A 17,265-nucleotide genomic window follows, 5' to 3' on the forward strand; every position below is an offset into this window, starting at 1 on the left:
ACTATTCTGGGTTTTTTATTCTTCCAGATGAATTTCATGATTGCTTGCTCTATTTCTGTAAGGTACATCATTGGGATTTTAATTGGAATTGCACTGAATCTGTATAGCACTTTTGGTAGTATGGTAATTTTGACAATATTAATTCTGCCTATCCAAGAACATGGGAGATCTTTCCATCTTCTAAGGTCTTCCTCAATTTCTTTCTTCAATGTTTTGTAGTTTTCATTGTAGAGATCTTTTACCTCTTTGGTTAGATTGATTCCCAAGTACTTTATTTTTTTTGAGGCTATTGCAAATGGAGTTGTTTTCCTCACTTCCCTTTCAGATGTTTCATTGCTTGTGTATAAAAATGCTTTAGATTTATGCATGTTGATTTTATAGCCTGCTATTTTGCTGAATTCATTGATGAGGTCTAGAAGTTTTCTGGAGGAGTTTTTTGGATCCTCTTAATATAGAATCATGTCATCCGCAAATAGTGACAGCTTAAGTTCCTCTTTTCCTATTCGTATCCCTTTAATTTCTTTAGTTTGTCTAATTGCTCTGGCTAGAGTTTTGAGAACAATGTTGAATAGAAGTGGTAAAAGAGGACATCCCTGACTTATTCCGATTTTTAAAGGGAATGCTTTCAGTTTTTCTCCATTAAGAATGATGTTGGCCATGGGCTTAGCATAAATAGCCTTTGCAATGTTCAGGTATGTTCCTACTATCCCTATTTTTTCTAGTGTTTTGAGCATGAAGCGGTGTTGTATTTTGTCGAACGCTTTTTCTGCGTCAATTGAAATAACCATATGATTCTTATCCTTAAGTCTATTGACATGATGGATTACGTTTATTGATTTACGGATGTTAAACCATCCTTGCATTCTGGGGATGAACCCCACTTGATCATGGTGCACAATTTTCTTAATATGTTTTTGGATACGGTTTGCCAGTATTTTGTTAAGGATCTTTGCATCTATATTTATCAAGGATATTGGTCTAAAATTTTCTTTCCTTGATGTGTCTTTTCCCGGTTTGGGTATGAGGGTGATATTAGCTTCATAGAATGAGTTTGGTAGGGTACCCTCCTTTTCTATTTCCTGGAATACTTTGAGACGTATTGGAATGAGTTCTTCTTTGAAGGTCTTGTAGAACTCAGCTGAGAATCTGTGTGGTCCTGGGCTTTTCTTGGATGGTAGGTTTTTAATGGCTTCTTCTATTTCATTGCTTGATATTGATCTGTTTTAATTGTGTATATCTTCCTGGTTCAGCTTGGGAGGAGCATATGTCTCTAGAAATTTGTCAATGTCTTTGATAGTTTCTATTTTGTTGGAATACAGATTTTCAAAGTAGCTTCTCATTATGTTCTGTATCTCAGTGGTGTCTGTCGTGATATTTCCTTTTTCATCACGAATTTTAGTAATTTGAGTCTTCTCTCTCCTTCTCTTTGTTAGTGTGGCTAAGGGTTTGTCTATTTTGTTTACTTTTTCAAAGAACCAACTTTTTGTTTTGTCAATTTTTTGAAGTTTCTTTTGTTTCAATTTCATTGATTTCAGCTCTGATTTTAATTATTTCCTGTCTTCTACTACTTTTGCTGTTATTCTGTTCTTCTTTTTCTAGGGCTTTGAGCTGTAATGTTAGGTCATTTAGTTGTTGACTTTTCATTCTTTTCTGGAATGTGCTCCATGCAATGCATTTTCCTCTTAGTACCGCTTTCATAGTGTCCCAGAGATTTTGATATGTTGTATTGTCGTTCTCATTGACCTCTAAGAATTTTTTCATCTCCTCCCTGATGTTTTCTGTTGTCCATGTTTCATTCAGTAGCATATTATTTAGTCTCCAGGTGTTGGAGTAATTTCTGTTTTTTATTTTGTCATTGATTTCTACTCAGTCCATTATGATCTAATAGAACACAAGGCAGTATCTCTTTTTTTGTGCATTTACTAAGGGCTGCTTTGTGGCATAACATGTGATCTATTTTGGAGAAGATTCCATGTGCTGCTGAGAAGAAAGTGAATTCGGTTGTTGATGGAATATTCTATATATGTCAATTAAGTCTAGGTTATTGATTGTGTTATTGAGTTCTATGGTTTCTTTGTTTGGTTTTTGTTTGGAAGATATATCTAGTGGTGACAGCAGTGTGTTAAAGTCACTCAGAATTATTTTGTTGTGGTCTATTTGATTCCTGAAATTGAGAGGGATTTGTTCGATGTACAGGGATGCACTGTTGTTTGGGGCATAAATGTTTGCTATTATTATGTCTTCCTGATTTATGGTTCCCTTAAGCAGTATGAAATGTCCTTCGTTATCCCTTCTGACTAACTTTGACTTGAAGTCCACTTTATTGATATAAGGATGGACACCCCCGCTTTTTTACTGAGTGCATGTGCATGGTAGGTTTTTTCCCATCCTTTCACCTTTCGTCTGTGGATGTCTTTTTCTGTGAGATGAGTCTCTTGCAGGCAGCATATTGTTGGGTCTTTCTTTTTAATCCATTCTGCCAGTGTATGTCTTTTGATTGATGAGTTTAGGCCATTAACATTCAGGGTTATTATTGAGATATGATTTGTATTACCAGTCATTTGGGCTTATTTTTGGTTTTTAAGTTGACTTGGTTTCTCCTTTGAGTGGGTTTTTCTCTAAGGTATTTCCTCCCTTTGCTGACCTCCATTGTTGTCTTTCATTTCCTCCTCATGGAATATTTTGTTGAGAACATTCTGTAGCGCCAGCTTTCTATTTGTAAATTCTTTTAACTTTTGTTTATCATGGAAGGATTTGATTTCATCTTGAAATCTGAAGGTTAGTTTTGCTGGGTATAGGATTCTTGGTTGGCAACCATGTTCTTTCAGAGCTTGAAATATGCTGTTCCAGGCCCTTCTAGCTTTTAGAGTCTGGGTTGAGAAGTCTGCTGCTATCTGTATTGGTTTCCCCCTATCTGTAATCTGAAGCTTTTCTCTCATGGCCTTCAAAATCCTACTTTTATTTTGAATGTTAGGCATTTTCATTATAATGTGCCTTGGTTTGGATCTGTTGTGATTCTGTGCATTTGGTGTTCTGTAAGCCTCTTGTATTTGATTTTCCATTTCATTCTTCGGGTTTGAGAAATTTTCTGATATTATTTCATTGAATAGGTTGTTCATTCCTTTGGTTTGTATCTCTGTGCCTTCCTCAATCCCAATAATTCTTAAATTTGGTCTTTTTATGATGTCCCATAGTTCTTGGAGATTCTGTTCATGATTTGTTACCATCTTCTCTGTTTGGGCAACTTGATTTTCAAGATTAAATATTTTGTCTTCATTGTCTGAGGTTCTGTCTTCCAAGTGGTCTAGTCTTTTGGTGATACTTTCCATTGAGTTTTTTATTTGGTTTATTGTTTCCTTCATTTCCAGGATTTCCGTTTGTTTTTTTTTTGAGAATCTCTATCTCTTTGTTGAAATGATCTTTTGCTTCCTGCGGTTGCTCTTTCAGCTTATTGGTATTATCATTCATTGCCTGCATTTGCTCTCTTATCTCATCCTTTGCTTCACGAATCATCTTAATCATGTATGATCTGAAGTCCTTTTCTGACATTTCTTCTACCATACTGTCATTGGATTCTATTAATATAGAATCTAGATTTGTTTGGATCATTTTCTTCCCTTGTCTTTTCATGTTGCTCATGTATCTTCCCCTCTAGCAGTGCAGATCTGGGGTATTGCAGATTCCCCCTTATAGGCTTATAGTGGCCCTCTAGGCTTCCAAAACCTTTTCTTTAAGGGGAGATCAATATTAGCAGTGCCCACTTCAGACACTGTGCAATCCTAGACCAAATAGCCCCTATAAGGATGATAACAATATTGTCATAATAAACAGAATGAGTTCAAGTATTATCTTCTGTATAACAAACAGATTTGCAATAAGGTCTGCAGTTTCTAATGGAGGACAAAGAGGATGCAGAGGGATGTAGTATGTAGCTGTTAATGGGAAAGAAAAGAATATACAGAAGTTCTAGATAATAGAAAGGGTGAGAGTACAATCAAAAGAAATTGGATGTTAGCATGCAATAACGGAGAAAGATACTCTGAGGGAAAAGGTATACAAAAGGAAAAGAGAGCAAGAAAAGTAAAGAAATAAAAATGGTGCATGAGAGGTACCTGACAATGAGCTTCTAGTCTCCAGCAGGCGTCTCAGGATGGGATTTGCCCCACCTAAAGATCGGAGGTACGACTTCTAGGATTATCCAAGATGGCCGCTCTGGCTTCCAAATGTGTTGGCAAATGGGGACCTGCAGCTTGGGTTGTGGATGTGGTCAGCTGGAGGTCCTGGAGGCGGGGTGTGGTTGTCAGGCAGGGGTCCTGGTGGTTGGGTGTGTTTGGTGTGGTTGTGGGATCCTGGAGGCCGGGTGCAATCAGTCGGTCTGGGGTCCTGGTGATAGGGCACAGTCAGTTGGTCTTGGGGTCCTGGCGGCAGGGAGCAGTCAGTCGATGTGAGGGCCCCAGAGGCAGGGAGTGGTAGGTCGGGCTGAGGGATCCTGGTGAAGGGGCTCAGTCATTCCGGCCAGGGGTTCTATGGAGCCTGGCTGTTGTTTCAAAATGGCGGCAGCCACCTTTAATCAAACCTGCAGGTACTGTGACAGTGAACTTCCAGACAACAGCAGGCAGCTGGCGCTCCACTGGCGGTTGGCGATTAGTTTGTTGTCTTGACATTATTCTTAAGTATTTTTTAAAATACAAGTAGATTTAATTTTCTTTTCTATCAATTGTTTTTAATCATTGTTGCAAACATTTGCCCATGATTCTAATAATACCCTTATTGAGCAGAGCCTATAAATAGAAATAGGGAATGAAATAGAGTGAGAACCATTATATATAAGAATCGAGGGGCTGGGTTGTGGCTCAATGGTAGAGTGCTTGCCTGGCATGTGTGAGGCTCTGGATTTGATCCTCAGCACCACATAAAAATCAATATAAAAAAATAAAGGAAAGTATTGTGTACATCTAAAACTAAAAAAAAAATTTTAAAAAAGAATTGTATATCAGAGAAAAACATTGTAAAGTGGGGGAAACTACTATGCCCTCTCCTTCCTTGCTTTAATTTATAAATTGATTCCTGTATGTTGGTTCCTGGAATAAGCTTTTCTACATGAAATCCGGTTTCTCTTTAGTGGTAAATGGTATTTAGAAACCAGTTGTGGGTGCTATGTGTGCCCATCTTGAGTAATAATACTTCCTTTGCAGTGAGCACACCTAATACCTGTAACTTGGTTTCTACGTGCTGTTCTTCTGATTCCAGGGCTGGGGCAGAGAATGTAAATGATGAGCCTGGAATATCTTGTAGCAGAGAATAAGAATATCTTGGGACTCAAACAATGGTGGGGACATGTCAAAAGGATATAGCAGCTAGCTTGAAGGGATTACTTCTGGTCAAATTTGGGACAATGTGAGCATTAAAATAAATAATATCAATTGATTATAGCAACTAAATAAAAAAGAAACCACATCTAGAGTGATATAAATAAATCAGTGAGTTAGTAGAAAGCCTAATGAGGAATCGGATAATTACATAGTCTCAAAGTACCTCTCCACAAAATATTAATTGCAAAGGAAATAAAGAGTACCTGTATATCGTGGAGAAACCCACAGACAGCACCTTAATCAAATGATCAAAGTTAATTAGTAGTGGGACAAATCAAAATTACTTGCCACCTAATGGGAGTGGTGAAGGACCAGAGTCACTTTTAAGCTGTTCCCATAGGGAGGCACCACCTGAATATAACTATACAGAAACACCAGAGGAATCCAAGCTTTGGGACATTATACAAAATAACTTGCCTGTAGCATTTCAAAGTTTTAAGACTTTGAAAATCAAGGAAAGCCCAAAATACTATTTCATTTTGAAGGAAACTGGATATGTGGAACTTGTAATTATGAAGTGAATATACTATAAAAAACATTATTATTATTATTATTATCATTATTATGGTACTAGGGATTGAACCCCATGAGTGCTCTACCACTGAGCTACATTCCCAGCCCTTATTTTTTGTTTTTATTCTGAGACAGGGTCTTGCTAAGTTGCTGAGGCTGGCCTTGAACTTGTGATCCTCCTGCCTCTGCCTTCCAAGTAGATGGGGTTATAGGTGTGTGACACTGCATCCTACTAAAGGACTTTGTTGACACATTTGATGAAACTTTGAATGTGGTCTCAGGTCTGAGTACTGGATGATGATAATGCATCAGTATTAATTACTTGGTATTAAAGATTGTTTTGTGATTTTGTAGATTTTTTTAATAGGAAATAACACACTAAAGTGTGTAGGGGGGCAAATTATTCTCAAATGAATCAGATGAAAAAGATTCTTTTTACCTGCAACTTTTTGAGATAGCCTCAAAAGGAAAGTGTTAATATACAGGTCTTGTGTATTACAAAAGTTTTTATTTTCAGGGCTGTTGCAAAGAAGGTTCATAGTACAATCCAGAAAATTAAGAAGGAGGGGAAGATGTCTGAGTGCTTATTAAAAGCCTTGCTGAACTGTAAAACATTTGAAGAACTAGAACACGTGGTAAGGAACTCTTTTTATCTTTAATGTAATACCTGAATATATTATGATTTGGGACTTTTTATAATTGAAGACCAAGACATAAAGAGCTAAAGTTATTAGCCATCATTATTCAATTCATCAAAATACTTGCCCTTTGTTCAATAAATATTTATGGAATACTTTTTTGTGTTAGGCACTTGGGTTTACAGATATGGATAATGTACAGTCCTTACCTTCAAGGAATTCCCCGCTGAGTGAAAGAAGAGTAGGTCAGTGATGTGAAGCTTAAGGAAGAGGGCTGAACTGGATACCTAGACATGAGTGTCGTTCTATATAGTTGACCCTTCAGTTATTTATTTGTGTGTCCCACATCCATGTGTTCAACCAACTGTTGGTCAAAAATATTTGAAAATTATTGTGTCTATATTGAACAAGTACAGATTTTTTGTTAGTATTCCCAAAACAATACAATATAACAACTGTTTACATATATCTACATTGTTTTAGATGTTATGAATAATCTCAAGATGATTTAAAGTACATAGGATGATATGCATAGATTATATGAAAATGTTTTACCATTTTATAGAAGAGACCTGAGCATCATCAAATTTTGGTATTCAGTGGGAAGGGAAGGGTGTGCCTGAAACCAGTCCCTCATGGATACTGTGGGAGGGTTGTATTAGAAACTGTGAGAGTGGAAGAACTTACTAAAGTGGGTAAGCAGGTCAGAACGAACCACTGGGCAACATCAGTTTTTAAAGTGAGGAAGGGAGAACCTAAAGAGACAAGGAAAAAATGGTCAGAGAATTATGGGAAGAATCTAGAGGTGATGGTACATGGAATGCGGTAGGTAGGGAAAAGAGTTTTAGAAGGAGGGTAACAATCAATAGGTAAGTGTAGCAAAGAGGTTTGGCGAGATAAGGACTGAAAACTATATAATTAGGGGATCATTATGGATTTTTGTGATACCATTTTCAGTAAGGTGCTTCTTTTCTAGAAGCTAATAGTGGTGGATTTAGGAATGAATGTGGATTAAGTATATGCATCTTAAGCAGACAACTTTTAGAGTAGCTTGCTTGAGTTGAAACGAGGACCTTGCAGTATAGGCAATTATTAAGATAAGTAAAACTAAAGAAATAATGAATTAAGCTTATATAAAAGTATAATAAAGAATAAGATAAGACACACACCATCTTCATAAGTATTAGCTAATTAGTATGACTTTATCTCTGAAGGCAGGGGAAAGCGTTGAGAAAAGGATATCTTCAGAATTCTTAGTGTGTCCTCTATTTTGCATCTTAATTTTAGCTTTTGCTTTTTAAAACTGAATCCTAAGTGTTTTCTGCCTTTTTATTTTTTTCCTAGTCTGCTCCCTATAAAACTGGGAGCAAAGGCACCAAAGCCCAAAGAGCAAAGCAGTTAGGATTGGAAGGAGCAGCCTGGACACTGCTGGAGAAGCCTGGGGAGCTCAATCTGCTGTCTTACATTAGACCTGATATTAAAGGTACTAGCTTTATAAAGAGTTCAGCCCTGTTGCCTTCCTTTCTTCTTCTTCTTTTTTTTTTAATTTCAAAAACTTATGTGAAAAAATGCTGTCATTAAGTAATGACCATACAAAGGAATATTATAGCATGTAAAGACTAAATGATTCTAATGAAACAGATCCTTATAGACCTGTTGCTTAGCCATTTACCTTTCCTTTTTTTTTTTTTTTTTTTTTTTGGGTGCTGGGATCGAACCCAGAGCCTTGTGCTTACAAGGCAAACACTCTACCGACTGAGCTATCTCCCCAGCCCCTACCTTTCCTTTTTTTTGAAGTACCTGTTCTAGTCTTTTGCCCATTTTTCTTTTTTGTTGTTGTTTTTTTTGTGTGTGTGTGTGGTGCTGGGGATTGAACCCAGGGCCTTGTGCTTGCGAGGCAGGCACTCTACCAACTGAGCTATATCCCCAGCCCTTTTGTTGTTTCTCTTCTTCTTACGAATTTGTTAAGTATTTTTTAGATAATCTTTTTTACTTAATGTGTGTTCCAAATCTTTTCTCAGTTTGTGACTTGTCTTTTGACTTTCTTTTATGTCATCTCTTGGTAAAAAAGAAAGTCTCAGTTTTGTGGTTATTATTTTTTTATGATAACTGCTTTTTTTCCCTTTTTTTAAAGAAATCCCTTTATACCCTGAAAATTTAAAGATTCTCTTACTTTGTCTTTTACATTTTTTACTGTTTCTAACAGTTTGTTTAATTATATAACTCAGACCTCCTCTTTATAAAGAATTTCAACACTTGTGACATACATGAAGTATAAATTGAAGCCACACTCCCACACTTCTACTTTCTAAGAAATAAAGTATCTTTTTCTGAAATTTACTTCCCAGTAAATCTTCCTGTTCTTTGGATGAGAAGGACAGAGTAAAGAAGAGGTATTTTGAAGAGAAATCCAAAGAAACTGATAGTTGATTCCTGTCAAGGTTCATTGGTTTTATTGTCAAAATGAAACTGAGATTAAGAATAGTTTTTTACCAGGATTGTTTTTTCGATTGAGTGGGAGATTGATATTCTGGTGATTCCTATTTTTTAAAAAATGTGTATGTTTTTTAAGAATTTTATGTGTATAAGGTATACAATGTGATTTTTTGTTGTTGTTTGCTTTGTGGTACTAGAGATTGATTCCATGGGCACTCTACTGAGCTGTATCCCTATTTCTTGAAAATTTTGGGAAAGGGTCTCATTAATTTGAAGATTCACCTTGAACTTGTGATTCTCCTTCTTCAGCCTCCCTAGTAGTTGGGATTACAGGTGTGTGCCATCACGCCTGTCTCAAAGATATTTTGAAATACACACACACACACACACATACACAAACATATACCCATATATATGTATATATATGCACCTAGTTAAATGATTACTATAGTAAAACAGTACTGTGTTTGATAATCAAATTAATATATTCTTTATTTCACAATTGCCTTTTTTGTTCTTTTGTGATAAGGACACCTGAAGTCTATTCTCTTAGTAAATTTCCAGTACATAATATTGTTAACTAATTTTCATTTTATACATTGGATCTCAAGGTTTAGTCAGCTTACCTAACTGCAAATAACTGCAACTTTGAGCTATATGCCCCCATCTCCACTGTAGTTTTTTGGCCTTTTGTTGATTCTTTAGGATGGGAGACATAAATGTCTGTAGGGGGCAGCCTCTGATAACAAAATCCACGCTTATGTATTTATCTGTAGAGAATAATAGCATACCATAAACTGTTTTTAATTTTAAATAATCCATATTTGTGATTTATTGAGTATGTGTGTTTGTAAAATACAGCTGTTGTTCATACACAGTTATCTTAATATTTTTGGAAAAAGACCATAATGAAAAGGAAAAGCAGAATAGTATTATTTGAATTTGGAGATGCTTTGAAATGAGTAAAATTCAAATTGTTTTAATTTTTTTAACATGTATTTAAAGTTAAATTTTTCAAATGGTTGCAATATTTAATATTTTAATAATAGCTGAGGCCATATAGCCAAACCTTAAGGTTAATCACAGTGTGCCCATCAAGAAATGTAATGTAATGGAATGTTGGAGCTTTTGACATGTTACATGCACGAAGATATATTGCCTATTTTCTTCTTATGATTGGTTTCTTTTCCTTCTTCTTCCCACCCCCTTTGAAATAAAGGTCTCCTTAGTTCTCACATATACTGAGTCCCTATTGGGTAGGTTTTTAATAGCCCTGTCTCCTGATTGTCATATGTGGTGTAGCTCCTGGAATACATGATAATGAATACCAGGTAGTGATACTTCTGATCACTTGTATGAGTAGTTCAGAGCCAATGTAGTTACAGTAGTACTTGCAGCATACCAGGATTTTCTGTTTGCTTTATTCTTTCATCCTGATCACAAGTATAGAGTGATAATTAATTCTAAAGAAACCAGGTACTGCTTTTAAAAAATTTATAATTTTTTCCTGTCTCACTGCCCCTTCACTGTTTTTGCTGTACAGGTACCACATGATCATTCTTAATTACCGTTTTTCTAAGAAGTATTTTCATTATTCCTCAAGAAATATTTAAGAAATTGAATATTTCACATTTTTTTCTTCAGTGCAAGACACTTCTTGCTTGCCACAGACTAACAAGATTTGGTTGGAATCAAAAGCTATTCTATGCTGCAGATGAACTCTGTCCTAGGGGATCCTCATATTGTACACAAGGAGTAGCTGATTGTTTTGTTGTATGTAAGAAGAGGTGGCTTAAGTGTAGTAAAAGAGAAATGAAATGTTGACTTTTTAATTTTTGTTTCATATGTGGAGGTCTGGAGAGTCTGTGGCTAGAAAGATTTCATTATAATGAGAGGGATAGAATTTTCTGATTCTGTGGACTTATTTCCTCCTGCTTTCACTGAAAGGCTAAACTTTAGGAACTCCTGTTGTCCTTGGCTGTATTAGATCTCCAAAAATCAATTCTCTTTGATTGGAGAAAGAACTTTTTCAAAACACACGACTCTTTTTTCAATTATTTTCTGGATTGAGAGGGGTATGTGATTTGAAAGATCTTTTCAAATGATTCTGATAATTTCTACCTCCCACTGAGAACCAGTGCTGTAGAGGTAGCTCAAGGTAACTCCCTGGCAGTGGTTTTTAAAAGTCTAGTGAGTTTCAGAATCATTTGGGATGCTCTGTGAAACGACACAATCCCATAGTCTCAGGGCGTGTGTGCGCCTGCGTGTATGCGTGTATTGAACCTAGAGCTTTGTGCATGCTGGACAGGTGCTCTACCACTGAGTAACACCCCAGTCTGAAATCTGTATTTTTTTTTTTTTTTGCGGTGCTGGGGATTGAACCCAGGGCCTTGTGCTTGCGAGGCAAGCACTCTACCAACTGAGCTATATCCCCAGCCCCTGAAATCTATATTTTTAACAAGTACTAATAAGTATGATTTTATTTTCAGGTCTTCAGACGACTTCACAAAACATTATGCTAGAGCTCTAATGTGATTTTAATTATGAAAGGTTCATTAATTACATAAGGTTCTCTAACCATATTCCCCCAATGTGATAGGGTCTTTTCAAAGGCTCTTCGTTATAGCAAAGTGTTTAATTTCTTCTTTCTGTTCTGTGCATCATTGTAGAGTTCATCTTTACTGACTCATTACCCTGGTGTTCTCATAAGACTTTTGTGTAATGACACTCTAAGGTGGTTTGGATATCCTGGAAGTAGTGCATAGAGAATGGTTTTCTTAGATGAAGGCCAATGTAGGGAGATAGCTAACCCAAGAGCAAGCATTTATTGAGTGCTTACTATGTCAGAGCTGTTCTAGGTCTTTTACATATAATCTTCCACCTTGTAAAGCTAATTCATTTCTGAAAATTTCTTCATAGAGAAATTCTCTTCAAATGTAAATAGAATTCCTATTAATTTCAATGGTTTTATTTCTCTTTTAGTTTCTTTAAATACAGTTACTTCAGTAGTTACCATTACTACCATAACTATATTAACTATCATAATATAACAATAACAATAAGGCATTTTTCTTTATTAGTTATGTCATAATAAGTCTGTTTTCCTATTCTCTTTGGCTTTTGTACCTCTTTCTCATTAAAACTATGCTCACAGAAAAACATACATGAACAAGATACTCAATGCTGTATAATTCAGGCCTTAGTGTAAAACACCACCACCACCACCAAAAAGCTTTTAATGCAAATAGAACAATAAAGACAAAGGAAATGAAAGAAAGCAATGCAAATGACATCTGTCTGCATAGTTTCATTTCACAGGGACCATGATATATAAGACTGAGTGCTGTAAATTAGCAAATTTACAAGTACAAAAGCACTTGGAGAGAACATAGTGCATCATTGAGAGGCAATTTAATTTTGAAGATGAACACCTGCACTAAGCTTTGTTTTGTGTTTGTGAGATTTGAGAAATTCAGCTGGGTCATTGAAAATGTGAATAAATGTTTCATGATCCAAAATGGGAATAGTAATAAAATTGCTTGTAAGGAAGAGTATTTTTTAACAATTGAAAAAATTGTGAACCTTGGGATATGACTCTTAATACATATTTACCATCATATTTAATTTTTGCAATTACTTCATGAAAGCGATACTATTATTTTTATAGGAAACTTGAGGTAGAGAAGTCAAGGAACTTTTCCAGAGTTCCACAATTGGTGTTAGAACAAGGAACAGACCAGGCAGCTGTCCCCAAACCTGCTTTTTCACCATTAGGCTATACATTATGGAAAGGCCCTACATTATTGCTTTGGGCAACTCTTTTTTGTTGCATATGGAAGCTAGTCACTGTTATGATATCTTTCTTTCTTAAAGAATTTCTTTAGATGTTGATAGACCTTTATTTTATTCATTTATTTATATGTGATTCTAAGAATCAAACCCAGTGCCTCACACATGCTAGGCAAGCACTCACTGAGACACAACCCCAGCCCCTCTTTCTGTCTTAAATTTGTTAATTTAAGATTTTATTTTGACCAGGATTTAATTTAATGTGATAATTGCAGGCTTTAAAAACAACTGTTACACTTTGTGTTTTTGATCTCCCTCTTACCCTTCACCTAAAGGGCTGTCAGTGCTCCAGGATATTGAAACAGGAGTGCAGCATATTTTAGCAGACATGATTGCTAAAGACAAAGACACGCTTGATTTCATTCGGAAATTGTGAGTAACTCTTTCACAGAGTTTTCTGCTTTGTGGGCTTTTGCTGTTAAGGGTCACATGGTTAGTACTAACACCAGTGTTCATTAAAAACTGCTTCAGACTTTTTTTTTCCCTAGTAGCAGATTCCTTTATTCAAACAACAGAACCTTAATACATAGAACAGATAAAAGAAAAGTTGTTTTAATTGAATTCTGGGCAGGGAGCCTGGAACTTTGCCTAATCATCTCCTTACATTGAGGCACCTCAGTGGAGGACTCTGAAGAACACAGTTTATAAACCACGGAATTACATAATATATACTAGAGATTTGTGCTTATTTAGAGTGGGTAGCATTGCTTTTTTAAACATGTTAATTGTGATGTATATCCTTAATTTTATAATAGTTGATTAATGGTGTTTACTGGCAATTGGGTTTTCTTGGGAATGTGTGATATGAGGTGTGGATAAAAGAACTGACCTCAGTGAATTTTAGCTTCTGGGGAGAGCAGCTTATCCATTGCTTGCATCACAGTCTGCATTTATGAGATTAAAGCTCTTTGCTAGACCTACTTGGGCTCATGGATTTTAAGCTTCATTTTTAAAAAGACATTAATTTAAAACCCTCTTTTAAAAAAATTTTAGTGATGGATCTTTATTTTATTTATTTATTTTTTAATGTGGTGCTGAGAATTGACTATAGTGCTTCACATGTGCTAGGTAAGCGCTTCACCACTGAGCTACAACTCCAGCCCTTAAAACCCTATTTTTTTGTACCCCGTTGTTCTTTTTCTGCTATGTGTTAAAAGAAACAGTAGGTTTCTGCCAGAGATCTGCTTTTGCTCTGTGTCCCTCCATACCTCCAGCTGTATGGCTGTGCAGAGAGAGGCAAGGGGATGAACCAGTTGATTGCTATTGCATCAGGGATTTTGTTAATACAAGGGAAAGAACTTTTCTGTTTTCTCAGTGTCCACAGCAGGAGTGAGTTGAAGTAGAAGTGATTGGATTAAAAATGTGTTTTTGTAAGTAATTATGCTACTGAAGTTTGGCTCAGTTTTATAAATTGTTATTGGAATCTATTCTGGTACATCCTTTTGTTTCCTTTCTTTTTAGCTTTTAATTGACAGTGACTGCCTAATTGAATTGTTAGAGAAGGGTGGTATTTAGACTAGAGTTGTTGGTCTGATTCATGTGGATAGTTTTGGACTCTTGTATAACTGTAAATGGTATTTGAACTCATTTAGGCATTTTGGGGGGTATTGGGTTGATACATAAACAGTTCTGTAGGACATATACTAGCATGGTAGGCAAAGAGTCCTTTTTATGGGTTAATAATACTATTGTTTTCATAATTGGACATCATTAAACAAATTTCACTTGATAATGGCTTAACTTTTTTGCTGTCCTTATTTCTGTGTAACTTATTTTTGTTCTCTGAAGTATGTATTAGCTGGGTACATGCTTGTAATTCCAGCAACTTGGGAGGCTGAGGCAGGAGGATCACAAGTTTGAGGCTAACCTCAGCAACTTAGCAAGACTGTCAAAATTAATAATAAAAATGGCTAGCAATGTAATTCAGTGGTATAGCACCCTGGGTTCAATCCCAGTACCTAAATAAGTAAATAAAATATTAATTACTGCTTGTTTTTTGAACATTTGTGTACCTGAGCAGGTGCCAAAATAGATACATTTGTATCCAGTCATCTCTGGCAAAAGTGTCCTCAAAAAAGGTAAATGAGAAAGATGTTGATAAGTTTCAGCTCTACCAGAACTTTTCATGCAACATAAGAAACATCCAACATCATCAGGTGAGTAAGGAATGCTTGTGTGTGCTGATGCCAGTAATGATAGTGCTCTGGACTTGCCTGCTCCTTTACTTACTAAGGATTTAAATAGTTTTATGTCATCTGGTTTATTTTTTCTTCATATGCAATTTTTATAAAATATCATCATATTCCCCTGATTTCACAAATGGGAAACTAAAGACCTTAGAAATGTTAGTGACACTGAGAATTTTTAGCAAAGCTGACAGTATAACAACGTAGGTATCTTGCTTTCTGTCTGGTGATCTTTCATGTTAGACCCTGATTCTCCATATGCTCACTTCCAGATCTTTTCCACATGAAATATACATCAGAGATGTCTCATTTAGAATAAAGTGTGAGAGAGCTCGTTTAGTTGTACGAGCTATAGTCATTGTCACTCAGTTTTCTGATTTTATTTTCCAGTTCACTAATTTCTTTTTCTAAATGTAGTCATTTAGGAATGCATGTGTACATTGAAGAATGTGATTTAAAAATAATACAGGGGAGGGCTGGGGAGATAGCTCAGTTGGTAGAGTGCTTGCCTTGCATGCACAAGGCCCTGGGTTCGATCCCCAGCACCACAAAAAATAATAATAATAATAATAATAATAATAATACAGGGGAAAAAAAGAGGAGTTAGAGATCAAAAATATAATAGTACTGGCTTTTATATTTACCTATGTAGTTACCTTAACCATGTTCTTTATTTCTTCATTTGGCTTTGAGTTACTGTCTAGTGTCTTTTCATTCCATCCCTAAGGCCCCCCCAGTAATATTTTATGTAGGGCAGGTCTATTGGCCCCTTCATACTTAGTCTTTGTTTATCTGGGATGTCTTAAGTTCTTCTTTTATTAACTTTTATTTAACTGCAGTAAAATACACATAGCATAAAATGTACCATCTTTATCATTTTAAGAATAAGTAATGTTTAATATATTCACATTGTTCTACAACTCAGAACTTTTTCTTCTTGCAGAACTGAAACTCTATACCCATTAAACATTTTCTTTATTTCTGAAGGATAATTTTTCTGTATATAGAATTCCTAAATGATAGTTTTTTCTTTTATAACTTTGGATATTTCATCCACCAGCTTGTGGTATGCCTTCTATGCTTATTTTTATTTATTTATTTATTTTACTTTCTGTACTAGGGATTAAACCCAGGGGTGCTCAGTGGCCACAGAACCACATCCCCAGCTCCACCCCTACCTTTTATTTTTATTTTGAGACAGGGTCTTGCTAGGTTGCATAGGGCCTCACTAAGTTGTTGAGGCTGGCTTTGAACTTTCGATCCTTCTGTTTTAGCCTCCCAAGCCCCTGGGATTATAGACATATGCCACTATGCCTGGCCCCTTCATAATTTTTAATGAGCTGTCAGCTGCTAATCTTACTGAGCCAAGTCACTTCTTTCTCTCCATTCAAGATTCTTTGCTTTTATCTTTTGAAATTTTGATTGTAATGTGCCTTAGGGGTCTCTTAGTTTATTCTATCTGTAGTTCATTGTGATTCTCAGATATAAATACTAATTTTTTAAAATCAAAATTGATATACTTCTGGTCTTTATTCTTGGCCTCTTTCTCCCCACTTGTGGGACTTAAATTATTTAATGTAATGCTTTATGTGTGTCCCACAGGAGCTCTGTTAATTTCTTTTCTTCCTTTTTTTCCCTCTCTTCTCAAACTGTGTAAACTCAAGTTTCTTATCTTCAACTTTGATGACTTGATTTCTGCTAGCTCAAATTTGATGTTGAACCCCCCTAATGAATATTTCATTTTAGTCATTGTGCTTTTCAGCTCTACAATTTCTATTTGGTTCCTTTTTAAAATGTCTTACTCTTTATTGTTAGTCTGTATAGTGAAGATATCATTCTCTTGGGTTCCTTTAGGTCTCTGTCCATGGTTTCCTCCAAATCTGAGCATATTTAACATAGTTGATTTAAAACCTTAGTTTAGTAAGGCCAGTGTCTCAGCTTCCTCAGGTACTTTTTTTTCCAGTTTCTTTTTTTCCTGTTTTCTTGTTTCTTTATATAACTTGGCAACTTTGGAAATCATGTTCTTTTACTTTCCCAATGTTGTTGCTGCTGGTTGTGGGTTGTTATTTGTTTTAGTGACTTTTCTGAATTATTTTTGTAAATCTCTATGCTCTTTTTCATGTTTGATCTCTGAAGTCTCTTTTCCATTAGCTTAGTAAATAGCTAGCTATTTGCCAGAGATTTCCTTAAAAGCATAGAGTGAAAAACAAACAAATTTTTTTCAAATTCAGCCTTTGTAGATTGGTTCTGTGTTGGGGCACTTCTTCAAAA

At 35.7% G+C, this 17,265-nt stretch overlaps 1 protein-coding gene across 1 annotated transcript in view; it reads left to right on the plus strand.

Annotated features, from left to right (window-relative positions):
* Window positions 1–17,265, plus strand: part of Srbd1 (S1 RNA binding domain 1) — a 237,839-nt gene that overhangs the window by 33,761 nt on the left and 186,813 nt on the right. Inside the window, exons 6-9 of the mRNA XM_047522685.1 lie at window positions 6,403–6,520; window positions 7,868–8,006; window positions 13,084–13,180; window positions 14,829–14,964. Coding sequence (XP_047378641.1) covers window positions 6,403–6,520; window positions 7,868–8,006; window positions 13,084–13,180; window positions 14,829–14,964 — 490 coding nt within the window. The remainder of the gene's footprint in view (window positions 1–6,402; window positions 6,521–7,867; window positions 8,007–13,083; window positions 13,181–14,828; window positions 14,965–17,265) is intronic.

The sequence above is a fragment of the Sciurus carolinensis genome, chromosome 13 (genome assembly GCF_902686445.1).
Source record: "Sciurus carolinensis chromosome 13, mSciCar1.2, whole genome shotgun sequence".
NCBI lineage: Eukaryota > Metazoa > Chordata > Mammalia > Rodentia > Sciuridae > Sciurus > Sciurus carolinensis.